The sequence below is a fragment of the Crassostrea angulata genome, chromosome 7 (assembly GCF_025612915.1).
Source record: "Crassostrea angulata isolate pt1a10 chromosome 7, ASM2561291v2, whole genome shotgun sequence".
NCBI lineage: Eukaryota > Metazoa > Mollusca > Bivalvia > Ostreida > Ostreidae > Magallana > Magallana angulata.
This window is the reverse complement of record NC_069117.1, coordinates 43,241,836-43,255,632: the sequence shown is the minus strand read 5'-3', so window position 1 is coordinate 43,255,632 and position 13,797 is coordinate 43,241,836. Positions and strand designations below refer to the sequence as shown.

Below are 13,797 nucleotides of genomic sequence, written 5' to 3'. Positions count from 1 at the left end.
TCGGTGGTGATTGCTGTATAGACAATTTACAGACGAGAATTTTATAATGTTGTCGAATGTATTGGAACCATTATGTTTCAGATTGTCTTTGCGACACCAGTAGGAAGTTGTTGATGGGGAGGGGAGGGGGGAGGGCGGTATGTTGGGTGTTAAGGAGTTGTGTGAAAATACAAAAAGATTGACAATGGTCTGTTTTATCTAATTTTTAGAATGCCATTACAATAACTGCAATAACGAGGAAATGTGGGGTGTTGGGTGTTAAAAATTTTGGAATAGAAAATAGTTGTGTGAAGCTACAAAAGATTAATAAAGGCCTTGTGTTATCATATAAAGGTATGATGGACTGTCATCGCCTGATACCTCATTATCTAATCAACCCACTCCAGCTTCTTACCTAGCTTGTGATTTTTCATTTCATTATCGATTGACGGTTTCACAAAATTTAACGAGTCGATCATTGACTTGCATTAATTTACCAATATTATGTAACAGGTCATAAATCATATTTTGACAGGTATAATCCCTTTCTCATTTTGGAACTATCAGTGTAATGAGTGCTAAATGTTACAGGTCTTTTGAGTTCCGTTTCATCGTTGAAACGGTCCCTATCCAACATGCAAGGAGGCTCAAGACCGTGTATCCCAGTGGTCGTCACTGTGAATTTGTGGCCTAGTTTTCCACAATAAAAGTTTATTTCATAGTAAAAGTACACACGGAATATTTGGGTTCTGGTCGCAGTGCATTCATCCAAATATAGCCCAACCGAAATCACCTGTGGAAACCTGAGGACACTCATAACAGCATGCACGGAATTAAGAATACATTTAAATCAATAAAAAGGAAGAGGGCTTCTCAAGTGTTGCATTCAAATTTGAGGTAGACCTGATTTGAATCAGCCTGAAGGGCATTTTAAATAAAGGAATCTAGCTGACATAAGAGGATGTAATCGGGATGATATTGGGATAGACACATCATTCATGGTCAGCTGATCCCTAGGTGCCCCAATTATTTCACGACCATCACAAAAACACATCAGGGGTGACTCCATGATCGGTCCAATTTACCTCTATGCTTGTTTAGATTTATCAAAGGTACTTGCAGAGAAGGATGTTCCTATCCCTCAGCAGCTAGCTAGTCTAGACAAATGTAGAGCTTTTATAAGTATAAACAAGCACAGCCATGCGGAACCAAACAGGAATAACCTATAAACTGTGCAATGGGAGCTATAAGACTATTTGTACGATATATCACACATAGACAGACAGCTCTTGGTCAATCTCGATCAACCTGAAACTTGTTGTTATTTTAAGCCAATGGAATGATCGGGATTGGCTGGTCAGATCAGGGCATCAATCTCAAGCATGTGGTGTACCAGCATTTCCCCGATATTTCGCGAGGCCTTGTTTATGATGCAAAGAAACACAACAGAACCGACACATAATGCAGCAGTCTTAAATTCTCTCTCACCATAAGTTTCAGGTTAATTATTTATAAATGGCTTCATGGTCGTGAATAAAAAATGAGATGGTTTATTATTAATTTTTTTTTTTTAGGGACTTGTAGGACCAAACTGTATGTTTTATGATAACGACGTGTAAATGAGCCAGTTATTTTAGATCTCATCATGCCAATGGCAGATTATTCTGGTAAAGAAGTTTCCTGAATTTAGGGAACAAAATAAAAATTATCAATCTGCTTTATAGTTGAAATGGTTTAATCTCAATCTGAACTTGACCTAGGAAAATGATAGTGTCTACATGATTTTTTCGGCATCCTGATTTTTTTTTTTAGGGAAGTCATTGACCTAATATTCTGTGTATTTGTATCGATAACTCACTGAATTGAAATTGAAAAGAGAGCAAACATTGTATTTTTTGTTTTGCTGTGTAATCAGGAAGTTAGCCTTTTCACTTTTTTTCCTGTTGTCCTGTGGCATGATTAAAATGATTTTGCAATCCTTTTCAAACCTTTATTATTTGGAACAAAGTTTGAATAATGAACACCCCCCCCCCCCCCCCAAAAAAAATTAAAAAAAATTCAACATATAGTTATTTTCAAATTATCATGATATGTTCTAAAATTCTTAGGCAAATTTGATTGTATGAAATAAGGTTTTGACTGTATGTCTGATGATCTAGCTGGCCCTGATAAGGAGCCTGTAGATGTAGGGGCGAGTATGTTTTGTTGGATTTTGTGACTGAGCTAGGATTGAGTATTTTTGTGCTCATCCACATTGTCCAATCCTGTATCCTGGTCAGTTCATTAGACTAAAAACTGTCTTAGTGGTACATTAAAAATCTTTAATAGTGGAAAATTAACGCATGTATGCTTTCTTCAGATTGTCAGTACTTTGATTTGTGTTTATTTATCCCTATGTGTGTCTGCAGAATGAAGAAATTCACTGGTAAAAATATGGCTAATAAGGATAAAGATTAAATAGACCAACTCGCATTAGAATTTGATTGTCTCTTTTTCAGGGTCGAGATATAGAATCCCCCAGTCCGCCACCGGGATCATTGCCTCATAACTTCAGCCACAGTGTATCATGCAACTCCATTAACAGTGAGGGGGAGTTCATCCCCGAGAGTGATGAGGTAAGTTATACCCCCACCCCCACGCACAACCCCACCCCCAAACCTAGGGCCATGCATGTGCAGGAAGTCAGTGCAAAGGACCGTCAGGGGGTGATATTGTGTGATCAATAAAACCTGATTTTTGTGTCTTCTTGTATTTGGTGATTGATGGAAAGTGTTGATTAAATAAACGGTGAATTCTACTATCAACTCAGCTAGCTTACATGATAAACAAGATATTCCATTGTACAAATTTATTATGATGGGATAGGAGTAATATCTTGGAAATGGAGAATTAACATGTGCAACCCTTTATTCGAAAATGTTATAAAACAAACAAGACAACTGAAATATTTGTAGAGGTAATGCAACATTAATTCAGATACAAGTAAACAAATTAATCTGCAAAAGTTCAAGCCCAAAACTTTTATCTGAGATGTTCCGACGTAAGACAAGGTTTTTGTGTTTTCGTTTTTTTTTCCCAGCAGTGATTACTGATGCCTTCGGGAGGTTGGATAGCTTGATTCATGTTTATGTCCGTGAACATGGATTGGCTTTGGCCTCTAGTGAACTCCTTCTTTAACCTCAAACTGGTTTGTTCCTCTCGTAACAAAGGGAATCCCCACTACGAAATAAATTAAACCATTTAATTTATATATTATGTATGTGGTTAGCGCTAGACTTCAAAGCTTGACAGGGAAGTCGATCCATAATTTATTTTATCCCAAGCTGACATTAATGTGGAGTTCTGATTTACGCTTTTGTGTGTTGTTTCTATTTTTCACTTGTCCAATTTAAATTTTTATTTTGCGTCCAGGTTTTTATTTTCCTTTTTTCAAATTCATTTCATTGGAAGATAGTTTATACATACAAATGATATCATGTCCTTTAGATAGGGTAGACAACTTTTACATAGTAATAGAGGGAGGTATATATTTCTATTGTACACTAAAAGTGAAGACTGATTCAAATCTTAGGAAATAATGTACAGGTATAAGTTTTCTTAAAGTTAATTCAATAAGACTTGTGATATCTTTTTGAAAGAAAATATCTCAGATTTGAAGATGGTGCTAGCAGAAGTATATTGCCAAGACAGTTTGTTTTTTCTATTTTACAAGAGGATGTTCTGATTTTGAAGCAAAACATTTGAAAAATTCCCTCTGAATTCTTATAAAAAGTGATAATAAAACTGCCACCAAATAATTAATGGAATCCAGAAATATTACTGCAGTTACACTTTATAGCTATTTATGGTTGCTGAACATTAGATGCACATTACTGCTCATTTGGCATTCGTAAACATTTGATAATTTTTGTTAAAATGCACAATTGTTTATGATTTTCCGAAAATAAGACTTTATCTGAGGTAAAAAAAAACCCACTACCCACACATGGTCGAGGAAATTGCTTTTGTTTGTCTGTATCAGCAGATTAAGTGACAACTGAGTAATTTGTGGGAGCTAGTACAAGATATGGAAACGTTCTAGCGATCTGTGGCACCTTTTAGTAAACGATTCCACTGAATATGACTATACGCGAACATCACGAAAAACTGTGTAGGTAGATTGTCTACCAGATAAATTAATTAGAATACCTTCTTCATTCAAATTCTTTTGAATTTATAATTTCGTATTTATTGCATGGAAGGCCCTAATGCAGTTGTCACGATTTATGAGGTATATACTGGGAAAAGTACATCTGAAGATAACGCTCTTTCCCTCGATCTACATCAGTATTCCAAAAACACCTTGGCTTGTAATTTATAATTTTTTTTGGTCATAAAATCTGAATGAATGTTTTTGGCTATTAATAATATGAAATATCAGCTGTCAAGGATTTTGTTTCACCAATATTTTATGTCTTTGTTCTGAGCAGTAATCTGTGTAAGCGATACTGTGTGATTTTGAAATCATGCTCTTTTTTTCAATTACAAGGCCACTGGCTGATTCTGTTTAGGGTTATTGCCAATCAGGGATGACAACGCAAAATTCAATGATTTTTTTTTTAAACCACTGCAGTAGAAATTGAATTTCCAGATTTTTAATATAAAATTTAATATCATTGATAAGTTTTGAATGATAATTGAACTTGAAGATAAATAATGTAAGAAAATTTTTCATAATCCCATCAAAGTGTTTCTGAATTTGCAAATATGCAGCTCTTGGAATTCCTTTCAGGTTTCTCTTTTTTATCTCTGATATATCATAGGATTTATACAATAGGGCAATAGTGTGTGGGATCCATAATGTGGTATTGTGTTACATATGATTTTAATGCCCCAGATTCTGCACTGTTCATTTATCCACTGAGAAAGACCTAGTTTACAGAAACTTTCTGTTTAGTCATGCTGGTTTGTAAATATCTCTGAAAAAACTCAAGTTTTCAGAAACTGATAACATCGTTCTCTTGAAGCATATTCTGTTTCAAAGTTGAGTGATGGAAATTTTTATGCTTCTATGTTTCCATGAAATTTCAAGCTTTAGATTTGCCCTAATATCAAAATGATTATTCATTCAAACCTTCAAGAAATCTTATGTTTATGATTCATAGTGATACCAATACAAAATGTCCATTTTTCATTTGACTTTTAAAATGACATGCATGTATTGCATGTACAGTACCAGGAAATTACTGATAAAAGTATGCATTATTTTTTTTTTTACAGGCTGTTTTTAGAAGTCCTGATGGTTCAATAGCAGAGTCATTAGATAGCAACTACATGAGCTCCTAGTAAGTACACAGTATATCTTAGCCTAGCAAAGGCATCCACATGTGACCAGCATGCATGCTATCTCCAAAATCAACACATTTATATCATCACTTCATTAAATTTTTTTTTTATCTAAAACACAAATGATAGTCTATACTGATTCTCCATATTCTTAAAAAAAAAAATGTACTGTCTACCAGTAAAAGCTCTACAATATACGCATTGTGCATTGTGTTGTGGTGTGAATATAATCATCTTGTGGGGTGTAATGTTCCCTAATAATTGTGTAACAGGTGCCCATGCACTTAGCATATGGTTGGATTTCTGAATGAAGGTAATTGCGGGGCTGTGTGGTTGCTTCGACAGAAACTCTCACTCCACATCAAACAGCTCCCTCGGTTACCCCACAGTATCCAATTTTTACTAGTCATTGTTTACACAAACTGGAAACAATTTCTGATAAGATTCCAACAGAAGTACCATGCAGGCAGTGGGTACCTGGCCAAAGGTCAAAATCATATCTATGTTTGGCAAAAATTCTTACAATACTCGGCAAGCAAGGGGATTTCCCTGGGGTATGTCCTGGAACCAGGTGGCTTAAGGACAGCATCCCTATACTGTCCCCCCTCACACACACACACATACTTGACCAGATAGCTTAAAGCTTTATACTTTGACCATTTGTTAGTATGCAAGGCTCACTCTACACTCCTTTAGTAGGTCTTTTCTGACACTTTGTTGATTAGTATCATCTTGCTAACTTTTATAGGATACATTCACTTAAAAATACAATCATATTTAATAATCGATGAAAGGTACTCTGGAAAAAATTGAAAAAAAAACCCAACTCTCTCTGGGATTAATATCTATTGTTATTCCTTTATAAATTGTCAAGTGTAAAGATGATTAAAGTTGAAATTTTGTCAGGTAGGGTATCTTGAAACTGTCAGCATTTCATTTATGGATTTATTTCGGAAATTTAAATATTATGAGAGAAAAATTGTAGAAGAATGTTGAACCTTTATAAAAATGAATTGCAATAATGAAAGGTTTTACTATTGGTTTTATTTTTCACGTACATGTTCTAGGTCCTTTTTAAAACCTGTGCCAGTTTAAGGCTTCCACAGCTGTACAATATATATTTGATGAGTTATTATGGCAATGTTTGTTTTTGTAGTGGTGATGGGTTCTCACTCAGGGGACGGACCACTTCCCGTAGAAGTATTTTACCTGGTGATAGAGATGATGGTGAGTGCTCATTCATATTGTATAATTCATGTAGTGCATACATATACTTGATATACCATTCCCACAGAAACTATTATACAGCTAGTACACAGCTACACTTACATTAATATTGAAGGCATCATCAATCATTAGTTTTCCAGTGGTCTTTTGTAATTATTATTAAATTAATGATAAGGAAATTGTGTGTTTTTAAAGGGGGAATACTGATTTGATTTATATCTTCCCCAAGCTGTGCATTGTTTTTCCTAATTGAAAAGCAAACTATCTGGCATAACTTTTGATGAGTTAGGAAAGGAAATTTTAAGATATGGTGATTATTTCACTACGTGTTTGAAGTATTTATTACATAAATTCAAAATATTTGGTATGCCAGTAAAATGATTTCTATTTGTAATTGAAGTGACATAAAAAATCTGCCTCTGTTATAGAAGGTCGGTTTGGGACATTCCCAAGAAGCGTGGGGTCATTGTCTCAACAAATGGTGGACGGCCCCAGTACGTTTCCTCGGATACGACCCACGGTCAGCACGAGGCCTGATCTCAGCAACAGCCTGCGGTCAGTGATGTCACGGGGGAGCGAGGGAACCATGTCCACGGTCAGCTCCAGTAGTAACAGCAGCGGCTTCCCCCCTGACCACGACATGGACTCGCCCGACGGGCGAAACATGATCAAAAGAAACAGTGACTTAGACAGCCCTGTATATGCTTTAGCAGATCTCTCTCTATCCAAATGTAAGAAATGCTAAATTCAACATTTGATTTACAGCTGTGTACATTATACCCATGCTTTTTTATGTGTCGTAAATCTTCCATATTAGTATGTACAGCCTTAAAGTAGTGAAACAAACCATTTATTTTCATTGATTAGATCATCGATAATTTGTATTAGATCATCGATAATTTGTATTAAAATGTTGGAAAATTGTTGATGAGGGAAATTATGCTAGATATATAGATAAATCGAAATAAATTTGCTAATGAGAATTTCTGAGAAGGAAAACATAATTGCAATTGTTTACGTATGATTTTAGCCCCACGTTGTCCAGTGAATTGGAAGGCGGGAGCTTTATTAGGGAGTGGAGCTTTTGGTGAGGTGTATGTCTGTCATGATAAAGACACGGGCAGAGATCTCGCCATGAAAGTGGTGAGGCTGGAGCAGATGAATGCTGAAACCTCAAAGGTACACCTTTAACACAATGCATTTTTCTTTGTATCATAGAACTTAACTTTTGATTTATAAGCCGGCACATGTTTTAGTAAAATTAAGGTATGAATTTTTGTTATATTTTTACAGGAAGTACGTGCTTTAGAAAATGAAATTCATCTCCTGCGTAACTTTGAACATGAGCGGATTGTCTCATACTTTGGTTGTGCACAAGACAAGCAATCATTATATATCTTTATGGAGTACTTACCTGGGGTAAGATTTTTTTAAGCTACAGTTCCACAGCAAATTTATTGTACCTATGTTATTTCAACAAATTTGAATTGGAGTCCTTTGACTTCAGAAATAAAAAAAAAAAAATCCCATCCATCTTTTCCTGTAGTGTTACATGTGCTAATTTCTTGTGATTAAATATAGTTATCTTTTTAGTTGCAATACTAATGTGCATGAGAAATCTAGTTTGTAAATATCTTGATGAGCAGTGTAATGAATATTCTTTGTAATTTTGCACTATGCATTTTCTCTTTTTTTCAGGGTTCAGTTAAAGACGAAATCACCAAGTATGGATCTCTGACAGAAAATGTGTCCAGAAAATACACCAAACAGATGTTAGAGGGCCTAGCTTACCTTCATAAGAACGTCATCGTACACAGAGATATCAAAGGTCTGTGGAATAACAATCATCATATACAATATTGTTATAGTGGAATAACAATCATCACATACAATATTGTTATAGTGGAATAACAATCATCACATACAATATTGTTATAGTGGAATAACAATCATCACATACAATATTGTTATAGTGGAATAACAATCATCACATACAATATTGTTATAGTGGAATAACAATCGTCACATACAATATTGTTATAGTGGAATAACAATCGTCACATACAATATTGTTATAGTGGAATAACAATCGTCACATACAATATTGTTATAGTCATTTTACACTCTTTGGAGGATTCTGACTTACTTCTTATTCCTTGCAGAATTTTAAAATTTTGTTTTTCCGTAAGAAGTGGTTTGAAGATATTAGTTCTATAAATGCCAGTAAAGTAAAAATGAAATGGAATTTTATGATGGAAGTACGGTAGTGGATAGATACTTATACATGTATTTTATACTTGATAAAGACATTAAATTATTTGAGCATTTTGTTTGGTTTTGAACATGTGGTACTGCATAAATACAAAAAGAAGAAGAGATGAGATCAGTGTTCATAATTATGTTAATACATACCGGGTATACGTGTACTTATGAATGACTTAAATAATTCATTTAATTATGACTGTAGGTGCTAACATACTGCGGGATGGCAATGGAAACATTAAGCTGGGTGACTTTGGTGCCTCCAAGCGGCTCCAGACCATAGTCAGTGCCACCGGTCTCCACTCGGTGGTGGGAACCCCATACTGGATGGCCCCAGAAGTTATTAATGGGGAAGGCTATGGACGCAAGGCAGATATTTGGTTAGTTTTTTGATCAGTTACTTTTGTAGAAGTCTTTCAGTATTAAATTGTAAGGCACTTATAGTTTTTTTTTCCCATGAATCTACATTCAACAGTTGTAAACAAATCAAGAAAGATAACTCCTATGTAAACGTAAAGTAATTTTTCAAGAGAAAATAATTAGATAAGATGGAGAAATGTGTAACTGGATATCTTGTAAAGTGGTATGTATTTTTCATTCTTCCAGGAGTGTGGGATGTACGATAGTGGAAATGCTTACCACCAAACCACCATGGGCTGAGTTTGAGTCGATGGCTGCATTATATAAAATAGCAATGGAGAAGAGACCACATTTCACATTGCCAAATCATATTTCAGAACTATGTCACGATGTTCTTAGTAAAGCATTTGATCGAAATCCGAGCACAAGGCCAACTGCAATAGACTTACTAGGTCACAGATGGGTAGCTGGGTAATCACAAGGAGTATTATAGTGATGTCTTGCTGACTTTCCATGGAAAGAGTGTTCATCTGAAGAAAAAAAAATGTGTGTGAAGAGAGTCATCTTTGTGAAACAAAGTACATATCTCTAAAGGGTTTCTTCTGCTGAGAAAAATATCCAGGACTTGTGAATTCTGACGTGTCTAGAAAGGAGTATTTTTTCAATACCCAAAGAAGTCTTTCAAGAATGGGAGTACCATGGAAACCTGAAGCAGTATCAAAGGCAGGTCTTAACGAGGTCCCTGGATTGGAACGCGGGGTTACTGCGAACGGTGAAGGATCCCGACAGGCATCTCCAGCGAATAGAGGGTTCACTGTCCGCCATCAGTGCTTAGGATGAACAGACATGTCTGATTGAGCAGACTGAAAACAAAAGTATTAAAAACAAGCTACTGACAGTACAGTAACATTCAAACCCACCCATCTCATCAAACAAGATTTCTACTTTCATTTCATCCTTTGTACCAATTTTTATAAAACCATCCCTTTTTTTTTTCTTTTTTTTTTTGTAAATTCAATTTGATTATTTGTAAGCAAACTTCACATTTGAACACATAAGAGTGCAAAAACTGGGCAAAGACAAGCTATGCATACAATTGTGTCTACTTTTAAGATTTAGGAGTTATATTTTTCTTCAAAACCAGAATTGCTGGGAAAAGTGCATGTTCATGATTTGTACAAGATGATCACCTATTTATGTTTTCTCAGGACTTTTTTTCTGGCCTTTAACAGTCATTGGCAAGTTTTATGGGTCTACGAGCAATATACTGAATCTTCCCTGAAAATTGCTGACATATAGTGCTGATTAAAGGAAAGAAGTGCCTTTCATATTGCATATTTAATAATATATATAAATTTTTGTCCAATCTAAAGTTTTTACTTGAGGTAATTATTCATTTGGTAATTTTTTTTTTTTTTATGTAATATCTTTTCATGATCTTAACAAATGAGAATTTGAAGAATGTTTAAAGGTATCCATTTTACAAATTTGAAAAAGTATTTTCATTTATGAATTAAAAATTTATTTAATTTTGAAAAAAAAAATTCTGATGTTTGTTGGCATATCTGATTTTCTTAAGAAACTAGGAATTTCAAATTATTTTTTTTGGTATCAACTAGCAGGTATTCCAGAAATGTACAGTTGGTTAAAAATAGACTAGTTTAAAATAAATAACTGAATATAAGCTGAAGTTATTGTGAATTGATATAGACATAGAGAATAAGTTTTATGAGGCCATTTGTTAAAGTCATTGAGATTATGACAAAATTTTGCACAAATGAAAGATGATATTAAAACATCAGTACTTCCTTTTCTAGTGTATACTCCTGTTTTTTAGTGCAGCACATATGAAATGTTCATTATCTTTTCACTTTTCATACTCGTTAACATCCGAAGTCCTTATATAGATATAGATGTACACAATTTTGCCCTCCTAAACATACTTTTAACAACAAAGTAGCAGGACCTACACTCAACAGCTGTTGTCTTCTAATGTTCCATTACATCTCTGTGTTCTAAGGGATTCTAATCTACTTTTATATATATATATATATATATATATATATATATATATATATATATATATAATTATGTATAAAAATTAATTTTGGACATAAAGCTACAGTATTTTATTTTTTTTTCTCAGAAATGTTAATATGTTTACACTGTAGGGGAAAGTTGAACCTTTTGTACTGATTCTTTATATTTACAATCCAGTTTTTTATTAGAGGTGCAATTACTCTAGAAGAACTTTTGGGCATTATTCCTGCACAATGTAAAATAATGATTAACTGAATTTAGACATGTGCATTGTTATCAAGGGGAATTGGTTTAGTTGAAAATGAAACAAACAAGCTTTTTCTCTTCTTGTAGAAAGTTTATGAATTGTTACCATGACACCATAGTTAACACATAGTTTTATGAGTCCAATCCTGTTGACATGCATTTTTACTCTTTTTTTAAAAACCAAATTCAGCAGTCCTCTGGTTCGAAATAAATGTATGTAAACCATAATTTAGTCCACATTTAAAATTTTGACTTTTTGTTGAAAATTTGATGCTACATAAGAACAATTTTTTTTCTTTATGCAAATGAGCATTTGTCAGGTATGTTTTGGGGTAATATGTTCTGAGCTTTGTGCCGGTTTTTTTCTCTTTCAGTATGATTGCATTTATCTTTTGTACAGTATTTTTAAAGTAGGAAATGGGGAATGGTATGGTACAATGTAAAAGAATTTTTTTCAGCAATAACAACTTAGCTCCCTTTTGCTCATTACTCCTCTTATTTTTTAAATTTCCTTTACAAAAATTCTTTCAGTAACAATATATTTATCTCTATTTATGCAAATGATTTAAAAATAGTAAGTGGTTCTGATTTTGAAAAAAAAATTTCAGAACAGTTTTTATTTTTTTTTTAAGTGGTTGAATAGGATCGTCATCTTTGGTTTTGGTATTAAGACACGGCACGGAAACATTGGAGATCAAACTAGTAACAGTACAATGATACTCACATGGTTCATATACGTATAAACCTTAGGATGAATGTTCTCAACAGAATACTTTATGATATGTATATAGTGTACAAACGATTTCTAATGTTGATCAATAGTAGCTACACATGATAGATTTCATGACGATTGTGATAGATGGAATTAAAAACTCCCAAGTCCCAGTGATTTTATGTACATTTAGTGTAAATAATTTGTACAGATGTTCATATAACTATATATACACCAAATTTATACTTAATATTAAGGGGAGATAAAGCTTTGATCTTGAAGTATTAATTAAAATGACAGCTCTGACCTTGAAAATGGACACTCGATGCCAATTTATAAATTTTATAACACGATGCTATATTTACTGTGTTAATCATTTTTGTCCAAAACTTCTAGAAATGGCTAAATTTTGTTTTTTAAATTGACTTCTTAATGAGTTATATTTATGATTAGATTTGATAGATTGATTTGTCCAAAAATCGTTTTTAATATGATTTTGTCAGAGTCTGTCATTTCATGAAATTAATGCATACAGTGCATGTTCATCATGGACATCCTTTTCATTGTAAATTGTACATATTAAAGAGACTGAATGAATGAATGGATGTTATGAACAAATTTTCTGTCATATTAAGTTATATATACACATATATATATATATAAATGTATATTATATATAGATCAATTTATTTGAAGATATTATTGTTTTGTATTCAAATCATGTTTCAGATATGATGTAAAGGTACTGTGGCTGCTTTTAACTGTTTTATCATGGTGTCACTTTTGGTGAAAGTGTCCGAACAAAGAAAAAACCAATTTACACAGTTAAAAGAAATTAGAGATGAATTTTAGAGTTTATATGAATATTTTAACTCTTTGTTATTGTCTATGTTAAGTTTATTTTCTTTAAGAATAAGAAAAAAATATATATGCATCTTTTTTAACATGTTTGAAATCTTACAATTAGAATTGTCTTTTGAGATGCTGATATTCAAAACTTGTATATCCAATGAAAAACCAGTGGAATTTTATTTTAAAAAATACTGTAAAAAGATACTGTACAGTGCTATGAGCTCAAAAACTAAAAAGGTAAATCTGTTGCCCTGTTATGACCAGCCTGTGATTAAACTAACTATTTTTGTTGAAACCTTTATGCAAACCATCAACCGTCATCACTTGTGTCATTGTGCCTTATTTTTATACACCAATAAAAAATGTGTATAATATGGCTTCTTTCCGTCATTTTTTTTCTTTACTAAAATTCTTGGGCGATGAACTTCAAGACCGTTCACTTATATTTTGCGTTTTTAAGGTGGAATAACACGCTTGGAAAAAGTAACTCAAGTTAACAGTAGATTATTTGATTATGAAAGATATAATGATAAACTGTACGTATATCAAATAAGCGAAAATTTTGCAGTTTGGGGAGAAAAAAAATTGAATATCTAAAAAATTCAACTCAGTAACAACAAAAACTTGCGGGATTTGAACTCGGGATGTACGGTTCACAAGCCCGACACCATTTCCACTCGGCTGCAGACTAAGTTTTATGACAATGTCGATAAAATCCCTTAAATAAAACCAAATTTCGTTTCGATTAGAGGTCAGCAACTTTGTGATGATGAACATGTGTTAATCCACATTAA

At 33.4% G+C, this 13,797-nt stretch overlaps 1 protein-coding gene across 5 annotated transcripts in view; it reads left to right on the top strand.

Annotated features, from left to right (window-relative positions):
- LOC128192796 (mitogen-activated protein kinase kinase kinase 2-like) overlaps positions 1-13,377 on the top strand; it is a 28,942-nt gene extending 15,565 nt beyond the window's left edge. For 4 of the 5 annotated variants that reach the window (XM_052865769.1, XM_052865770.1, XM_052865771.1 and 1 more), the window contains 9 exons: positions 2,478-2,594; positions 5,239-5,303; positions 6,461-6,531; positions 6,960-7,262; positions 7,562-7,710; positions 7,825-7,950; positions 8,230-8,359; positions 8,999-9,173; positions 9,400-13,377. In XM_052865769.1, coding sequence (XP_052721729.1) covers positions 2,478-2,594; positions 5,239-5,303; positions 6,461-6,531; positions 6,960-7,262; positions 7,562-7,710; positions 7,825-7,950; positions 8,230-8,359; positions 8,999-9,173; positions 9,400-9,628 — 1,365 coding nt within the window. In that variant the 3' untranslated portion in view covers positions 9,629-13,377. The remainder of the gene's footprint in view (positions 1-2,477; positions 2,595-5,238; positions 5,304-6,460; positions 6,532-6,959; positions 7,263-7,561; positions 7,711-7,824; positions 7,951-8,229; positions 8,360-8,998; positions 9,174-9,399) is intronic. The other variant, XM_052865772.1, reaches the window with a different exon arrangement.
- The last annotated feature ends 420 nt before the right edge of the window (positions 13,378-13,797 follow it).